This window comes from Balaenoptera ricei, chromosome 2 (assembly GCF_028023285.1).
Source record: "Balaenoptera ricei isolate mBalRic1 chromosome 2, mBalRic1.hap2, whole genome shotgun sequence".
NCBI lineage: Eukaryota > Metazoa > Chordata > Mammalia > Artiodactyla > Balaenopteridae > Balaenoptera > Balaenoptera ricei.
The window spans coordinates 173,014,511-173,033,891 of record NC_082640.1 but is presented as its reverse complement, the minus strand read 5'-3'; the positions used below and the strand labels follow the sequence as shown (position 1 = coordinate 173,033,891).

General features: G+C 35.6%; 1 protein-coding gene across 7 annotated transcripts in view; it reads left to right on the top strand.

Annotated features, from left to right (window-relative positions):
- Nucleotides 1-19,381, top strand: part of EML5 (EMAP like 5) — a 168,314-nt gene that overhangs the window by 105,143 nt on the left and 43,790 nt on the right. For all 7 annotated transcript variants that reach the window (XR_009500978.1, XM_059914794.1, XM_059914793.1 and 4 more), the window contains 6 exons: nucleotides 8,479-8,631; nucleotides 9,356-9,487; nucleotides 10,543-10,631; nucleotides 11,429-11,605; nucleotides 13,590-13,791; nucleotides 14,501-14,627. Coding sequence is in view for 6 of the 7 variants with exons in the window: in XM_059914794.1 (XP_059770777.1) it covers nucleotides 8,479-8,631; nucleotides 9,356-9,487; nucleotides 10,543-10,631; nucleotides 11,429-11,605; nucleotides 13,590-13,791; nucleotides 14,501-14,627 (880 nt within the window). In the remaining variant the exon portion in view is untranslated. The remainder of the gene's footprint in view (nucleotides 1-8,478; nucleotides 8,632-9,355; nucleotides 9,488-10,542; nucleotides 10,632-11,428; nucleotides 11,606-13,589; nucleotides 13,792-14,500; nucleotides 14,628-19,381) is intronic.

Genomic DNA, 19,381 nt, shown 5'->3' with positions numbered 1-19,381 from the left:
GCCCTGCCCTTGGTATACTACTAGTCTGAACATGTTTTCATTTTTTACTCTCATTCTTGAATGCTAATTTAACTGCTTCTAGAGTTCTTGATTCAGAATTATTATTCCTATTGTTTCCATTGTTCTCTTTTACATCGTTCTACAGTTCTGAGGTTTAATAACATTGTGCATGTATGTGGTTTATTATTTATTTATTCATTTAGGATTTGTTGTGTTTCCTGAATCTTTGGACTTATGTCTTATATCAGACCAGAAAAATTGTCTACCAGTATTACTGGCTCCTTCTAGGAGTAGATCTTTATATTAGGTTGTAGAGAAAAGTCATGATTCTGTATTTTTGTTTTTAAATATTCTTCTATACTCACTTCATTTTTACTTCATCATCATTAATTCAAGAGGAAGACAAGTGGATTTTCATAACCTTAAAGGGACACATGTATGGTTCATAACCTTAAAGGGACATACTGGTTGACGTAATTATAACAAAATACTGAAGTCATAGTGGTTTAAATATTATAAAACACAGTTATCTCTTTCAAACATTCAGTAAGTAAATACTTTTCTTCAGAAAATGAACATGCAAGTATTATGGTCCTGAGGCTTAACATTTTATAACTAAGTCATTATAGTTTTTTTTTTTAATTGATTTATTTTATTTATTTATCTTTGGCTGCATTGGATCTTTGTTGCTACACGTGGGCTTTCTCTAGTTGTGGCGAGCGGGGGCTACTCTTCATTGTGGTGCTCAGGCTTCTCATCGTGGTAGCTTCTCTTGTTGCGGAGCACGGGCTCAAGGTGCGCGGGCTTCAGTAGTTGCGGCACGCGGGCTCTAGAGCGCAGGCTCAGTAGTTGTGGCACACGGGCTTAGTTGCTCCGCGGCATGTGGGATCTTCCCGGACAAGGGCTCGAACCCGTGTCCCCTGTATTGGCAGGCGGATTCTTAACCATTGCGCCACCAGGGAAGCCCTAAGTCATTATAGTTAATGTAAACTATCCTATGAAAATGTTGCCAAATAATCCAATTTTATGGTAACTAGTTATAGAATAACCAAAGTATAAATATACAACATGAATTAATGTCTGTATTCTTAATGTGTGTAAAGTCAGTATTTTCCAAATATTTGCCAGCCTTAGCACTTTTCTGTATAATGACATATTGGAAAATTCCTGCTAAAAACTCATATTTGTGGCTTTAGCTTTTAACTATAATCAAACCTGAATTTTTTCCTCCACCCCCACCCCCCACTACCCTCTTGCAACCACTAATCTGTTCTCTGTATCAGTTCATGTACCTTTTGGCCATTTGTATGTCTTCTTTGAAAAAATGTCAATTCAGATCTTTTGCTCATTTTTAAATCAATGTGGTTTTTTTGCTGTTGAGTGCTATGAGTTCTTTATTTATTTTGGATATTAGTCCCTTACCTGATATATGATTTGCAATTATTTTTCCAATTCAGTAGGTTGCCTTTTCATTTTGTTGATGGTTTTCTTTCCTGTGCAGAAGCTTTGTAGTTTGATGTAGTCCCACTTGTTTATTTTTGTTTTTGTTGTTCTTGCTTTTGCTGTCAGTCAAAAAATCATTGCCAAGATCTGTGTCAAGGAGCTTAACACCTAAGTTTTCCTCTAGGAGTTCTGTGGTTTCATAGCTTATATTCAAGTCTTCAGTCCATATTGAGTTAATTTTTGTGTGTGGTGTAAGATAGTGGTCCAGTTTCATTCTTTTGCATGTGGCTGTTCTTGTTTCCCAACACAATTTATTGAAGAAGCTCTCCTTTCCCCATTGTACATTCTTGATTTCTTTTGTAAGTTAATTGACCATATGCACGTGGGTTTATTTCTGGGCTCTCTATTCTGTTCCATTGATCTGTGCGTCTGTTTTTATGCCAATATCATGCTGTTTTGATTATTATGACTTTGTAATATAGTTTGAAATCAGGGAGTGCGACGCCTCCAATTTTGTTGTTCTTTCTCAAGATTGCTTTGGCTACTCGGGGTATTTTGTAGTGCCATACAAACTGTAAGATTATTAGTTCTGTATCTGAAAAATGCCAGTGGAATTTTGATAGGGATTACATCGAATCTCTAGATTGCTTAGGGTAGTGTAGATATTTTACTAATCCATGAGCATGGATTGTCACACACCTGTTGATAGACATTATACATTTCCATAGGAATTGTGGGTTCAACTCTGTGCCTTCCAGGCCCTCAGCCTCTTTCTCCTCCAATGTAGTGTGTTTCAAAATAAGAAATCATCATCATACATATTTTTTTGTATTGTATATGTCAAACCAAACTGTCAACCAGTTATTTTATCTTTTACAGCAAAATTGCCTCACAGTCAATTAGTTATGTACCAAAAATGTTTGCGGCAAAATGTCTATGGCAAAGAAGCTTACAGCAAAAATACTTGATATGATTAGATATAATAGTGAGAAGAACCACTCCCACCTCCATCTCTTGATTTCCAGACCCATGTATTCTGCCTGTGAGGTAGGCAGCACCATATAATGGTCTATGCTGTGAAGCATATACCACATCCTGTAAGACAAAACTCTGGTCTTTCAGGATACTGTTTCCCAAAAGGTGCTATAAATTAGTTTTCAGTAAGCCATTCCATCATTCTGTTAGTAGCCCTCTGTGGGCGATGAGGGTATGTGATAAAACTTGTTAATTCCATGGGTATGAGCTGAATGCTGCATATCCTTCGCTCTGAAATGAGTTCCTTTATCAGAAACACAGAATTCGGTGATGGTGGATAAGGTATCCTGTGTGTCCACAGGTGGTGGTGCTAGCAGAAGCACTGTGAATAGGGAAGGTGAATCCAAAATTCATGTGTATTCCAGTGAGGATGACTCTTTGTCCCCTCCATAATGGAAGAGGTCCAATGTAATCAGCATGCCACCAGGTGTCTGGCTAGTCTCCCTGGGGAGTGGTGCCATATCAGAGGTTCAGTTGGTCTCTACTGTTAGCAGGTTGGACACTCAGCAGTAGTGGTAGCAAGATCAGCCTCTGTAAAGAAAAGTCCATGTTTTTTTAACCCAAGCATAGACTCTGTCCTTGCCACCTTTGGCTCACTAAGCAAGTGCTAGCTGGCTAGGAAAAGAGGCTGCCTGATGTCCATAGAGCATATTATTTTGTCTGTCTGATTATTGAGAGCGTCCTCTGCAGTGGATGCCCTTATTGGGCTTTCCCTAGGCCACAGAAATCTTCACAGCCTATGCCCTTTCTGAGAGTTTTACGCACAAATCTATTTTCTAGATTTCCTTGTCTCTGATCTTCCAATCCTGTTTCTTCCCTCCCTAACTATTCATTCAAATAGTTAACAGTGGCTAATGAATCAGTGTAAATCTGTCTATCTAGTTGTCTCTCACTACAAAAGTGGTAAACCAGATGTACTGCTTGAAGGGCTGCCCACTGGGAAGTTTTACTTTTACTGCTGCCCTTCAGGGTCACCCCTGAGTGGGGCTATGATGCTTTCAGGCAGGTACCAACATATTGTGTAGGAACATCTGTAAGTCTGGCTCAAATTTTTTCTTCCTCAGTCAGCTGATCATAATGAACACCTATGAGGCCATAGGTGTAGATTGAGAGAGAGAAGAGGCCTTGCACTATAGGATTTATTGCTGAAGGATTCTGAGCCACCTGTTCATATAAATTACTTGTAACTTCCAGATCTCTCTAAGCCTGGTATTTTCTATTCTGTGTCCAGTTGATGATAGATTGCTGTTGTGCACACCCAGTCAGTGGCTAGGTTGGTCATGTAACTTTCAGTTCATGAAAGGAAGCTCAGGACATACAGTCACCTGATATCCCATAGTTAGGCATTTACTTACTGTCTAATAAGACCTAGTAGCAATCCAGAAACTACTTCTCAAAAGGAAAATAGTTATCTGTAAAGGAGGGCATGGAATTTCTCCCAGTCCGAAGTATGCTTCTTTGGTAGCTTTCCATAGGCTCCATACAGCATCCCTATTTACCATAGACACTTGGAGTGTCATTGAATCTGCTTGATCATAAGACCAAAGTGGAAGATCAGCTTGCCTTCTTTTGTTCTGGTCCCCACTGAAAGTTTATAAGTGGCTTGATAGATGGAGAGAGCAGCTCACTCAAATGTGGTATGTGTTGCTTCCCAAAAGGCCTACCAAGCATTCTGCTCCTTTTGTTCGTGGTAGGTGATGGGAGGTGTAGCAACTTGTCTTTCAGTTGGAGGGAATGTCTTGGCATATTCCAGATCATTGGATCCCCAGAAATTTCACTGAGGTGGCAGGGTTCCTGCATTTTTGTGGGAATTATCTGCCACTGTCTTGATTCACTTCTGTCTTACTAAGGCATCTAAAGTATTATGCTTGTTGCTTCCTGCTTCCCAGATCCATTCAGCATAATGTCATCAATGTAGTGGACCATTGAGATGTTTTATGGAATGTCAAGATGATCAGGATCTCTGTGGACTGTATTATGGCAAAGAACAGGAGAGTTGAAATAGCCCTGAGGCAAGGATTTGAAGGTGTCCACAGATACAAGCCAGGTAAAAGCAAACTGCTTCTGGTGGTCTTTACAAATTGGTATGGAGATAAAAGCATTAACCAGGGCGATAGCTGCAGCGAAATGCTAGGGACTGTGTTAATCTGTTCTAGTAAAGATCTGGAAGAGTAGCTTCAATTGGAATCATAACCTGATTAAATTTATTATCCAGAGTTATTAGCTAAAATCCATCTTATTTCAGCACAGACCAAACAAGCAAAGATGATGTGATAGGTATTCTTACCCCTGCATATTTCACGTCCTTGGTAATGTCACTGATTTTTGCAATTCTCAGGCTTATGGTTTTGTTTCTGGTTGTCTTAGTAGAGAGAGGAATTTCCAGGGCTTTTTACTTAGTTCTTCCTGTTGTAATAACCCTTACCCCATGGATCACAGAGCCAGCCGTAGAGCATTCTACAACTTGCCAAGTATATCTATTCAAATTCAGGAATTGGGTGGGGTCCACAGACCACCTGGGTCCACTATGATTCAAAATTGGACTTAGATTCCATCTATCACATGATCACCATAAGGCCCCACTTCTACTGCTTGTACAACAGCAGGTTTTAGTGTTCTTAAGAACTAGTGTCAGTTCAGAGCCCATGTCTAGTAATTCCTGAAAGTTTGGATCTTTCCTTTCCTTCAGTTCACAGTAATTCTACTAAGTGGCCACAGATCCTTGGAGAAAGATTTATGTTATGCACTTGTGACAGTGCTACAGGGTTCTTCCTCATTGGAACTTGGTCTGCCTTCAATCAGTGGCCTCTGAGTATATGAATTGGCTTAGGTCTGAAAACTGGTTGAGAAACTGTGACTCTCCATTGTGGTGATTTAAGTCAGGTGTTTTAGCCACCAGGTCTGGAGTTTTTCCTACTTATAGATCAAACACTAATCTAGTAAGTTACTTATTTCGTTCCTGGAGACACCATGATTAATTAGCCACTAACAGAAATCTCCACAGGCCAACATATTCTGATTATTAGTACATCCCTGCTGCCCTTTTTGGTAAAAGAATCTACCTTGTTTTTGTTGGTTAAGTGCTGCTGCTTGACCTCTGCTTCTCCAGGATTATCTTTTGAATCAGGGAGCCCATATTAATGGTGACATTTCCCATTCCTGACCTATATGGGAGGACAGTCACAGAGCTTTTCAGTGATGCAGGTGCTGCCCTTATTTAATGTATTTCTCAATGCTTTCATGAAGGGACTATTTTCTAGACTTTTTCAGGGGATGTAATTGATGGGAGGGTATGCAGTTTGCATGTGAAAAATTTACTCCAACATTCTTACCTCCCTAGGGTTTTGGATTTCTTCCTGTATATCAGAGGTCAGCGCATACATCAACTCCAGCCCACCTCCTGATTTTATAAATCAGGTTTTATCAGAACACAGCCATGCTCATTCTTTCATGTGTTGTCTAGGTCTGCTATTGCACTACAGTAGCAGAGTTGAGTAGTCTGCAAAGCTGAAAATATTTACCCTCTGGTCCTTTAAGAAGTTTGCCAACCTCTGCCTTAGGGCATGCTGAGACTTGATCCGAGTTAGGGGTCTAGTGACAGCAAAGGAATGATTGTGATGGTTCTTCAGAAGGTTAAGCATCCTCTGCAAGACATCTGTTTCAGAAGGTGAGTCTTCTCAGACACTGGAGAGGAAGCTATTTGCATTGGCCAGTGAAACTCCAAATAACTCAGAGGTTCAAGATTCTCAGTTTTGTCTGAGTCCAGCCAGATGCTCCCACTCCACGGTTAAGGGTTCTCTTCCCAATCAGCGGCCTAACTTTCACACAAGAAAACTTGGTGAGTCTGTGAATTCACTTGACATTGTAAATTTTCAGCAGTATCAGCCCTGTCAGAAATTCTTTTAGGTTTGTCATGGAAGTTCTCTACTCAGACCATGACTCATGCTGAGAGTTTAAAGAACCTGGGCTTGTTACTTCTTTCTGTAAATGCTCTGTGTATTCAGTGTAATCTTTTGTACAAACACAGAACTTGTGGTCACCATTATTGTTGTAATGGTCAAGGGCAGCAGCCTCTTGGACTCCCAGGGCACTCAGCTTCAGTGGATACTTCACAATCAACCACAGGAGAGAGCTTAGTTCATTGTTATGCCAGTGCATACCTTGGATTGCTAGCATCCCATTTCCCATTGGCAAGGGCTCAGCACTATGCTCAAGCCCAAAGAAAGGCATGACTAAACCAGTTCTGCAAATCCCATCTTTAATGGTCTGTCTCCTGTGACCACTTCAGTACCAGTTCTGTATCAATCAGAGACAGAAACCACCCCAGTAATTTGAACAGGGAAAATTTAATATGGAGTGTTAGCTAATGAAAGGTGATTTAACTACTAAAAGGTGTGAAAGAGGATTCTAAGGGGTGTAGAGGTAGCAGATGCAGAAAGCAGCTTCCACCCATAGGGCTAGTGGACAGAGATGAAGGAATGAACTTACAGGGCGGACCCTCCCCTCTTCCCCCAGGCTGAGATTCATATCTCTTTGGAGGGGGCGTAGGTGCCTCAGGAACATACAACCTGCCAGTGGAAAAGAAACTTGCCGGAGGGCTGATCTAGGAGATCTGCTGTGATGGCAGAGAAACCCCTCTGTTCCTGTCCCCTAATTGATCCACTGGTTACAGCACAACAGAAGGAAGGAAAGTCCCTTCCTTCTTCTTTGGCCTTGCAGGAACCCTCCAGCACCCTCTACTGGCCAAAACCAAGTCAACTGGCAATGGAAAAATGTCTATAGGGTCCTGCTCCAGTAATCATATAGCAGGAAAAAGAAGGATGGATTTGGAGCTGAGAGGCAATAAATTAATATCAGGCCTTCTCCAGTTTCATGGCTATAACTACTATCTGTGTGCTACTACCTCCCTTATGTATATCTCTAGCCTGTATATATCTTTTCCCTTGAACTCCAGAGAAGTATTAATGTATCAAACTGGCTCTTTGATGTCTTCATTTGAATTTCTCACAGGCGTTCATAACAGGTACAAACACTTGTACCTCCCCTAGTTTTTCCCTTCTCAGCAAATGACATCATCAATCAAACGAAAAAATAGCCTCTACTTTTCTCTTTTTTCCTACTTTACTCCCAGTTGGTCAAGGTCCTGCCATCTCTTTCTTCAAAATATATACAAATCCTACCATTTCTCGCTACCTCCACTACTGCTACCCTGCTTCAGGTCACCATCATCTCTTGACTCTTAAATATCAGAAATCACATCCTAGATTTCTAATGTATGCTTGATAATTACATGACTGCTTATTCTCAATTCATTCTATAACTTTTCATTCTATAACAGGTGTACCCTATCCCTCCCACTCCAAACTTTATGCAAGACTCCAAAAGCCTTAGGGCTTTGAATATGCCTGCTACATCCCTTGCCATCAAGTTAAGCCCATTTTTTGTGTTTGCCAATACAGCGTTCACCCTTATTTTTTTTAAATTAGTAATACTAACATCACTGTTTCTTCATGTATAGTTTTGAAACATGTATAGATCTTCCAAGCTTAAATTGATAATTGCCTATTGTCAGATTTTTTTTTAATTTGAAAGCGTTTTTATAAAGATGGCCTTATTTCTTAAATTTCTGATTTGTTGGATAGAAACTACTAAGGTAGCAAACTCCCCAAACAACAACAACATTTCCACATATATGATTGACTTTTTATGTTAGTCAAAATCTCTCATTCTTTTCATCAGCTTAATTCCTTTTAAGGTAAATATCAGTACTCACTTTTGTTACATTCAGAAAAGGAAATGGTTTGTATTAACTAATGCTTGGAATGCCATACCACTGATCTCAATAGAAAACTTTATTATCTGCATGTTTCTTTCTTTCTAATATTGATTAGAAGCCATAATAAATATAGGAATCCTCTTTGAAATTAAAGTTTCCTTAAGCATATACTTTTTTCTTTAATAAAAGAAAATTACCTGATACATGCTCTCTTTCTCTTTTAGGTGGGAGATGTTGCTGTTTTTCTCCTGATGGTAAAACTTTAGCTGTAGGTCTCAATGATGGAAGTTTCTTAATGGCAAATGCAGATACTCTGGAGGATCTTGTATCTTTCCACCACAGAAAAGACATTATTTCAGATATTCGATTTTCACCAGGTAAGATTTCATTGAAATCATATTTGATTATTAACTTGAGTATGGCAATGAATGTATCAATGTGTGATTTTTATTAACTGTTATTTTATCTCAGAATTTTAGTTTTTTACTAGAAGAGGCAGTATAGTGAGAGGTAAAAGCCCTATATTAGATCAGTGGCAAAATATCTGGCTTAGTGCCAATTCTGTCCCTAAATTTTCTGTGTGACTTGGACCAAGGCATTTCTTTGAGCTTCATTTTCCTCATTTGTAATATAAGACGGATTGAATAACTGTTTTCATTATATTCTTAATGCTTTTGAAATTACATTAATTTTGCTTCTTCAATGTCCATATATTCATTACCAATGACAAAACCTATAATACAGGATTACTACTGTTAAGGCAAAATTTACTTATGTTGGCTTACTTATATTTTTTCTAAATTTAGAGATTTTCTTTATTTTTCAGTTAAATGCAAAGAATATGAAAATTACTTTGTATATAATTTTTGATATTTTCTTTCCACTGAACTACCTCACTACATTAAAATTTTATTTCATTGTGTTAATTATAATATACATGAATATGTTACCATTTGTCGTTTGACTCATATGTCTTGTTATAACTTAGGAAACACCTAAGAGTTCCTCCAAAAAAAAAATTAAGAAAATTGACTCTAGTTGTAGAGTGTAAAAAATATTTCTAAGGGTAGAAAATTTCAAGCAAATATGTTTCTATTACAGGTTCTGGGAAATATCTTGCTGTAGCATCACATGATAGCTTTATAGATATATACAACGTAATGAGTAGTAAACGAGTAGGAACATGCAAAGGCGCTACCAGTTACATAACCCATATTGATTGGGATGTTAGAGGTAAGACTCTAAATAACTTACTATTTGATAAAAGTTTCATTTGATTTAGTATAGCTATTTTAGAGAAACAAGTAATTCAACAGATGAGTTCAAAAGCATTGTGAAAAACAAACGTTATTCTCAAAATGATTTCCACTGCTTTATTTCACACCTAAAGATGAATGCTGTGAGTTTAGACTTTTCAATACTTCTTCTAATGTAATTCAAATGATAGTACAGTAAGTGATAAATTCTTTAATTTGTAAAGTAGTTTAAATATTGTACAAATTCTTTTTAGTCATTTGTCCTAGTTTTGTCAGATAAGCTTGATATAAATAGTAACTGAAATTTTGGAAAATAGTTATGTTAATGAGGATTTTTTTTTAATAATAGTATTTGCCCCCGCTTTTTTTTTTGGCCTCGCCCCACAGCTTGCGGGATCTCAATTCCCCAACCAGGGATTGAACCCAGGCCACAGCAGTGAAAGCCTGGAATCCTAACCACTAGACCACCAGGGAACTCCCAGTTTTAATGTAATTTCCCCAGCATTCAATAAAATACATTCCCTAAAATTGTCATAGTTGTATAACATACAGAATTTAATGAGTATCTGTTTTTTAGCAGAATGCGTGGCATATGGCAGTGTTTAATACTTTAGATAAATGCTAAATATTTTAAATGCTCCATTTTAGGAATTTTTGTTTCAGATAGTCACCTATATAAATCTAGTATTGTAAATTACAATTTTTCCAAAAATAGTTTAACAAAATACTCTTTAAAAAAAGGTTTCAAATTTTATTTCTAGGATTTTTACAAATAGGAATATGCAAAGGCACTACCAATTACATAACCCATATTGATTGGGATGTATAACAACAGAAATAGTTCACATATACACACACATACACAAATTAAGCCATTTATGAATTTAATTACATTATTATATATATGGTTGACTGCAGAGGAAAATGGTTTTTCTGTTTAAGCTTAATTTTTCCCATGAAAGTAAAACATCATACTAACTGTATATGTATTTATATTTTATATATGTGTATATTTTAAAATTTTTTTTTAAGGAAAGCTTTTACAGGTCAACACTGGTGCTAAAGAACAGTTATTCTTTGAAGCTCCCAGAGGGAAAAAACAAACCATCCCCAGTGGAGAGGTAGGAAGATAGTAGTGTTTGTAATGTTGATATGACTAAAAGTGGTTAGAAGGCTGATGCCTATCTGGGTAAAGGAAGAGATTCTATATTAAGAAAAGGAATAAATTGCTTGCTTGTATGTCTAGCTCTTCTCTAATTACTTTCCTCAAAGGATAAGAAGCATGCAATAGCATGTAAAAGACATGCCATCTAAGATTGGAGTACTGCATGTCTGTCAAATCTTTTGGAACCTGTGTGCCCAAGATGCTTATTGGCAAATTCCTGTTTAAGGGGGGAAATAAAAAGAAAAAAATGTGTTTGGTTTTGTGGCTGACAATATTAGCAAAATTTTTTGACATGGTCAAGGAAGAGAAGCTAAACAAATATAACATGAAAGTAGCTTAATAAGGAGAGGGACTGTAAGTAAAATTCTTAATTTCCAGTAATGATTTATTGGAAAATATGCTTATAAACTATTAGTAGAAGTTTAGACATGAAGTGTAGGAATAAATTTCTTGATTATTCTAAAAGCAGAAAAAGTCTTATAGATTATCACTGTACGTTCCGCATCTAGAACACACAGTGGATATATAATAAATACATCTTGAATAATGTTATGTTAAAATTTTTCTGTAGGAACTAGTGGACTTGGGAAGGTACAAAACCAAGACAGCTAATAATTTGTTTAACTGTTTTTATTAAAATTTTAATTTTACTTGTGACATATATAATTACAAAGAAAAATATTCAGATTTTTTGTTGTTAATTTTTTAGGGTTAGATGTAATAACCTTAGAGCATTTTTTTTTTCTTTTTTAGGTAGAAAAAATTGGTTGGGCATCATGGACAAGTGTGCTTGGTTTATGTTGTGAGGGAATTTGGCCAGTAACTGGAGAAGTCACAGATGTAACTGCCTCTTGCCTCACCAGTGACAAAACAGTCCTAGCTACTGGGGATGATTTGGGATTTGTGAAGTTATTTAGATATCCTGCTAAAGTATGTGTTTTTCTTTAATTCTCCTAATGATCATAATTATAAAAATGGTTAAGGTAATGCCCTTTCACAGCATTTCTTTTTGTAATATGAATATTACACATGGAATACGTAATATAGTATGAAAGGTTCAGAATTACGTTTCCTATTCTTGACATCATATTTATAGCTTTTATGTAGAAGTAGTATTATAATTTATGATCCTATGCCTTAAGTTATATATTATATTGTACAGTTTCTCAGTATTGAGTAGTATCCATAGCCCTTTTAGAAGAAACATTCTTTTAGCCCTAATATTAAATAATTTTAGTATTCTTTTGATTAAATATATACCATTAACAGTAAATATAATCTTTTGATATTTACAGCTTTAACATTTAAAATGTTCTAACAAATTAAATACAAAATACTATAAATTACACTACCTATAAAATCAAAATAACTTTGGTTTAATGTGATGAGTGATGTTATTTTCCTAAAACTAAACTGTAGAGATTCTTTGGAATGTGCATGCCCATGCTACTGTGCACTGTGTGATGACTAAATTCTTTTATTGCTTTCCTTTATTCAAACTATTGGGAAACATTAGGCTTTCACTTAGCACAAAAATAAAATTCATATATCAAGTATAGATGCATTTATTTCTTAATTGTCACAAATTCAGATATATGTTGTAATCTAGCATCAACATGAATATAAATATAAATTTGAAATATGGCACTGAAATCATGATATTCAGTGCATGGTGGTCTTAATTAACTGCTCATATGAATATTTTTAGATCAACATCGAAATGAAAACACAAGTTTAAAAATCACCGTAGAGAACTCAGGCACCTAAGAAAATATTTCACAAATCCTTGTTTTAGATACACTTAAGTAGTAGTACCTTCTTGATAAGAATGTGTTCCAATAAAACATTTATTAGTCAGAAACTTCATTCTCAATATTCTAGATGGTATAGGAACCTTAAAAATATGTTCTAGGATATTGATCTGCAGATTCCTTCTTCACCTTACTGTAGCAAGAACCACAAAATCTTAGGGAAGCTACCTTCTTACAGTGTTTTGATGACAGATTCCCCTTCTATTTCAGCTAATTTTTATTAAGAGTCTTCATTTCCAAAGAATTCACTGATTTAGCTAGTACTGTGTTTTGTATATTTAAGACATTTCTTATTTTAACACACTTGAAAAGATGTCCATCTAAAACCTGCTTATGATATGTTGATCTGAAATTTACTTATGAAATTTGGTAATGCTAGTGTTTAGATTTAAAAGTTGCCAGTATCTGTAACTTGGATTTTTCTTTATATTTACAAGAAAAATACATTCCTATGTATAACACCTGCTTATAAACAAAAACACTAATGAACTACGATGAAAGATATTTACATGGGTATACACCGAAATGTTTGCTAGTTACTTTTTGTTAATATGGCCGTGCTGTATGTACATAGGCATTTATATCCTGATTTTCCCAGTTATTGTGTCTATTTCCAACAATATGTCTGCATAGCCATTGTTTTAACAGATATGTACTATTCCAAAGATATCCACCGTAATTAACTGTTGCTCTATTGAATATTTAAGGTATTTAAAATGTTTCACTGCTATAAGTAAATACTGTGGCAACTACTTTTTGCACAGAAAATGTCTTAGCGTAGATCTCTTAAAGTGGGATTGGTGAGACAAAGGTCAGCATTTTCATGCTTTCAATGTAGAATGCCAAGTTGATTTCCAAAAAAGTTATGCCCATAGTACTAGCAATGTGCAAAACTACTAGTTTTATCCTGTCCTTGTCAGGTTTGGGAATTGTTATTTTTTATTTCAGTGAGTTTCAGTATTTTCTCTTTTTTTTTTTTACAAGGTGCCTTTGTAATGATTAATTTCCAATCATAGATTAAGAAAGAAATTCAAAATTATAACAATGTTTTCAAGTAATAAAATTTCTCAGAAAGATTTTTTGAATTTTTTTTTTACCTTTAGGGAAAATTTGGAAAGTTTAAGAGATATGTGGCCCATAGTACACATGTCACAAATGTGCGCTGGACTTTTGATGACAGCATGTTGGTTACCTTAGGAGGTACAGATATGTCTTTAATGGTTTGGACAAATGAAATGGAGGGCTATCGAGAAAAAAGGCCTTGTGATAGTGAAGAATCTGATATAGATTCTGAAGAAGATGGGGGTATGTCGTTTTAAAATATTTTAGTTTAACAAAAACATAGAAAAAATTTAGCACAACTGATTTAAACTGTGGAAGTTAAATAAGTAATAATAATGCTTGAATAATTGTGGTTTTAGTCCTTTCAGTCTATTTAACAACAGAATTGGTTTTGTGAATCAAAAACAACAGGCTGTCATACACTAATAACTTAGATATTCTTCATTTACCAATGAATGATAATCATACTTTAAATTAGTACTGTTAAAATAAATTTATAGCATTGAGCCTCATACTTTAAAATAATTTTGTTTTTTTCCTAATATACCAGTAATACCAGCTCATTACAGAAAAATCAGAAAGTATGTTTTGCAATAAAAAATAAACACAGCATCCATAATTTGACCACTTGGAGGTAACCTCTGTTTAACATTTGGGGTATACCCGTAGGGGTATGTGTATTTATATACATTATATTTTTTTAACAAAAATGACATCATATTGAGTTTATTTTTTGTAGCTTGCTATTATCACTTAGCAATACTTTGAGAACTTTATCATTAAATATTCTTCTACATCATTTATACTGGCTGTGTGTTATTGCATAATTTGATTATAACACAATGTATTAAACTTATTTCATATTGTTGAACATCCTTGTATCCAATTTTTAAGATCATAAGTGAGGTCCTCAGTTATAACATAGAGAATAATTCTTATATTTTGATGTTAGGCTATGACAGTGATGTCACAAGGGAGAATGAAATCAGTTACACCATCAGAGCCTTATCAACAAATATTCGCCCAGTGTTTGGAATCAAGCCTCATTTGCAACAAAAGGAACCCTCAATTGATGAGAGGTAACAATCAAGTTTAAAACTAGATGAAGAAAAAGATATTGGTATTAAAACTTGAATTGATTGTTTAACTGAATGAATTTTTGCAAAAACTCAGTAACAGTGGTACTCTTGCATTTTACAGTTCCCAGCACCTCTTAGAAGGCGTGTTTGTCCTTAAATACTTTTTGGTGATGACACTGTCTTTTGCAAGTAGCTTAGGGAATGATGCTACATATAAAGTCTATATGATTAAAGGAATCTTATTTGCTCACTTTTATAAATACATGTGATAGGGTTTCAAGAAGTAATACAAATTGAATCCAATACCTATTATATTTTAGGAAGCACATGAGCAGAGAGATGATTAAATTTTTAAAAGGCCTTTTTATCCATGTGCCTTTGATCAAGGATAGAAAGTCATTATTTTAAAATTTTTCCAAAAAGGCAAGTTGAAGTATAGCTTGTCTCTAATGGGAATTATTGGTCTTTGTATAGAATCAGCAAATCAAAAATAAGGCTATGTGCACTGCAGTTTTATGAGGAAAGAGAGAAACTGTGAGCCTGATGCTTTTGAAATCATTAGAGAAGATAGAAAGCAATAAAGAGGCATATGGATCAGTGAATGGCATGGATTTCAGAAATGAAGAGGTTTTAAGAAACGATAAAGGAAAAATTATTCAGAAACTACATTGAAGAACGAAGGAGCAGTGGGAGGTAGGAACAGCAGTGACCTCTTCTGTAGAAAGCTGTGATGAGGAAAACGTTATTTTAAAAAGTTAGTATTTGAGAGAGAAGCTAAAAAGGAAAGGGAATTCATTCACAGTGAACAGAATTTGTGGAAAATTCAAGTGAATGTATAGTTAGTGAGGATAGTGCTAAAGACCATTGGAGCTCAGCTAGATAGAAATGATATTAAAAGAAAACATTGGCACAGGAATTTGAGTTTGCACCTATGGATTTAATATTCAGGGAAAAGAATGAAGTTGGAAGGGTGAGATACATGTTATTGATGGAGAAGGGGAGAACTGGAGATGCTGTTGAACTGAAATTCTAGGTAGAATGTTGAGGTCATGATGCCTCCACAGCTCCTCTTCCAGGTGCCCCATTTGCTGATGGTGGTATACCTCAGATAATAGCAGTGGTGGGTCACCTTACAGAAAGAGGGTAGACAGTGATTATCCGTTTAGTCATCACTTATAAAGAGGCAAGTTATTAAACTAGAGGTGTGTTTTTTAAAAGCTGAGCAAGGTTGAAATGACTTGGTAGAAGGCTACATCATATAGTGCAACTGGCATGGTTTTTGGAGTCAGATAAATGGGTTAAAATATTCATTTTTATCATTTGCCAGTTGTGTGACCTTGAAAAACCATTCTCTCTAAGCCTCAGTTTCCACAAAGGTAAAATAAGCATTATAATCCCCAATTTATGGAGTATTTCATGAAATGAAATAATGTATATAAGAATTTAAGTAGTAAGTCTTCACCCGCCCCTTCCTTGGAATAAAATACAAGGTAACCTAAGGAGATACCTGGTTAATACTGACACACTTCCTTTTTTTTGAATTTCATTTCATTTCATTTCAGGCCGCGCCGCATGGCTTGGGATTGAACCCAGGGCCACGGCAGTGAAAGCGGCAAGTCCTAACCACTGGACCACCAGGGAACTCTCTAACAATTTTTCTTTTTGGTACTGAAATTAAATATCCACAAAGTAATGAACACTACCTATATATTTATTAATCAGAAGAGTACATATCATTATGCAAATATAGATGTTCATAATTAGAATATTTGCAGTAGAGTACTTAATATTACCTAAAAGAAATTATACCTCACAGGTAATGAAAAATGTAATATAAGGAAGAAGGAACTCTAGACATTCCCATTAATCTTTTTCATTTATTATATTGATTTTTTAAAGAAAATATTATCACTTATCAGATAAATTTGGTATGTCAGAAAATGTGACCTAATTTTAATCTGTAGGCCATCTCTCATGGTAAAACACTTAAATTTCCTCCTTCATTGCTGAAGAGACTCGAGTTCTGATAGATGGAAACATTTTACTGCTCACAAAGAATGGTTGACACTGTCATAATTGTAATCTTTGCTGTCAGCTTGCATTTTTTATAGCTAACGTTCTCAAAATTATTTTTTATTTATTTTGCATTTTGTTCTCAAATTATTTTACAATTCAGCTCTACTAAATTCTTCTGAAAATGCCAATGCAGAAGAAGTCATTATTGTGATTCATAGTTAGGAGCCTTCATTTTCATAAAATGCAGGAATCAAAGGAGATAAAAATGAAGAGATATTTCTTTCATCAGCTTTGAATTTTTGTGAGGAGATAAAATGGTCTGTATACATAATTGTTTTCATGTTTTAAATAAAGTATATTGTCATATACAAAACAAAGCACTTTTTAAACATTTAAAACAAGTGCTTGTCAAATATCTTATCCACTTAAAAGGAAAATATTTCTTCTTTTTTTTTTTTAATTTATTTTTGGCTGTGTTGGGTCTTCGTTGATGCGCGCAGGCTTTCTCTAGTTGCAGCGAGCGGGGACTACTCTTCGTTGCGGTGCGTGGGCTTCTCATTGCAGTGGCTTCTCTTGTTGTGGAGCACAGGCTCTAGGCGCTTGGGCTTCAGTAGTTGTGGCGCAAGGGCTTCAGTAGTTGTGGCACATGAGCTCTAGAGCGCAGGCTCAGTAGTTGTGGCACACGGGCTTAGTTGCTCCGTGGCATGTGGGATCTTCCCGGACCAGGGATCGAACCTGTGTCCCCTGCATCGGCAGGCAGATTCTTATCCACTGCGCCACCAGGGAAGCCCAAGGAAAATATTTCTGATGACAATTTGACAACTTTATTTAGTTGACACTTTCGTGGAGTCTTTTTCCTAAATGACATTAATAATTTTATGTTTTTCTTTTTCTATAAATATTTTTATAACTAATCTTATGTATTTTAAGTAGTTACTTGTCAATCAAATTTCCAGTATTTTTGAATAAAAATATTCAAAACAATGTGACATAAAATTTAGGCCTTTTTGTATTTCATTAGAATTCTGTTGATATATTATCTTTATTCTGTTTAGTAAACTGCTACATTTTATTCATCATCAGTTTTCATGTATATCTCCTTACTTTTTTCCTCTTGCTCCTTTTGAAGGCAGGGAGTAGTAAGGTAAGTATTTTAGTAAAGAAAATACTTTACTCAAAAATTTATTCTTCTATTTTGGTCTTTGTGGTATTTTAAGGTTTCCTCCCCCCCCTATAAAACATTGAACTACATTTGTTGAGAAAGAACCAGAAAGTGAAATAGGACAAATCCTACAGAAGAGTTGCATTTATAGGTACAATATGTGGGTGTTGTTATGAGGGTCTTCATTATAATCAGTGTTTTTACAAATGACTTTTCACAAACTCCTATACTCTAATAGTTTTAGTTTTTCCTTAAATTTCAAAGACTCATAAAAACAGTCACACATATTTATCAGTGAAAACTTTTCCAGTTGATAACAAACCTGTTAGCCTCATTTAATGCTTGTTTAATGTATTCATTAATTTCAAAACATTCACATAAGGCAGTAATGATATTTGTATGTTTAATAAAATGATATGTGCAAGAAGGGACTCTTTGGAGTGCTTTTGTAGCTACCTTTAGTGAGATAAAAATGTCTTCAGACAGTTTCTGAAACAGGACAGTATGAAAAAGCCTAGTCTGTTTTAGAAGTAAAAAAGGTACCAGTAGGAAAATGCTGGCAGATAGGATGAAAAAGTAGATTTGAGATCAGATTGTGCAGAACATCAAATATTAGGCACTCCTTAATTAATTTGGCAGATAGCAGGAATTCATTATCTGTTTTAAGCAGGAGGTGATGTGTGCAAAGATATGAGTCCATACTGTGATGTGACTTCTAAAAAAGCCCTCATAATCTTATACTATTTTAAAAGAAATAAAACATTCAGACCTAACATCAGATCTGGAGTAGCTTATTCAGGACTGATCTCTGCATTTTAAAGGGACATTGACAGTTTACAGTGATCTAGAAGGAAGCAGAGGGTAAAGGAATGTTGGGAGGCCACTTTACACAAAGAATAATTCATTGCTTTGGGAATCACTAGTTTCAAAAAAAGAAAACAAAGTGGAGATATAATTGCTGTCTTAGGTATGAATGACTTTTCTGTAGGAGTGACCTCCTTGTGACGAGCAGTGTTCATGCAGAGTTTAGTAAATGACCACTTGTCATCAGTGCTATGAAGGGATGTTCTAGACATGTAAAGACGATTCCTGGTTTCACTGGGAGGATGGGTAAGATTAACTTCTGTGATCCCTTCCAGTTCTGTTCAGTCATTATGTTGTTAAGGGGAGTTTTGTTTCTTTTAAGTTACTTCCTTTGCTAGAAAGTCCCAAATCCAGCATGGTCCCGAGACTCACTCTGCCTGCTTGGTTAGACTGGCTGACTGGGAATCCCTCTTGGGTCAGAGGAGGGGGAGCTTAGTTAGGTTCCTTAGGCAGCCCTTAATAGCAGCGCCAGTGCTACCAGCCGTTTAAGTTAATAAACATTAAGTAAGCTTAAATATTTTGTTTGAAATTCAGATTGCACTGTGGAAAAATAAGAATGGCAAGCTTTAATGTTTACAACACAGAACATGCTGAATTCTTTTCTTTTTCATCTTCTTTCTTCTGATTTCCCTACCATGAATGGAGTAGCCCTAAACCTAAGCCTTTACTTATATATAGCAATAAGTAAAAACAATAGCCCTTTACTACATAC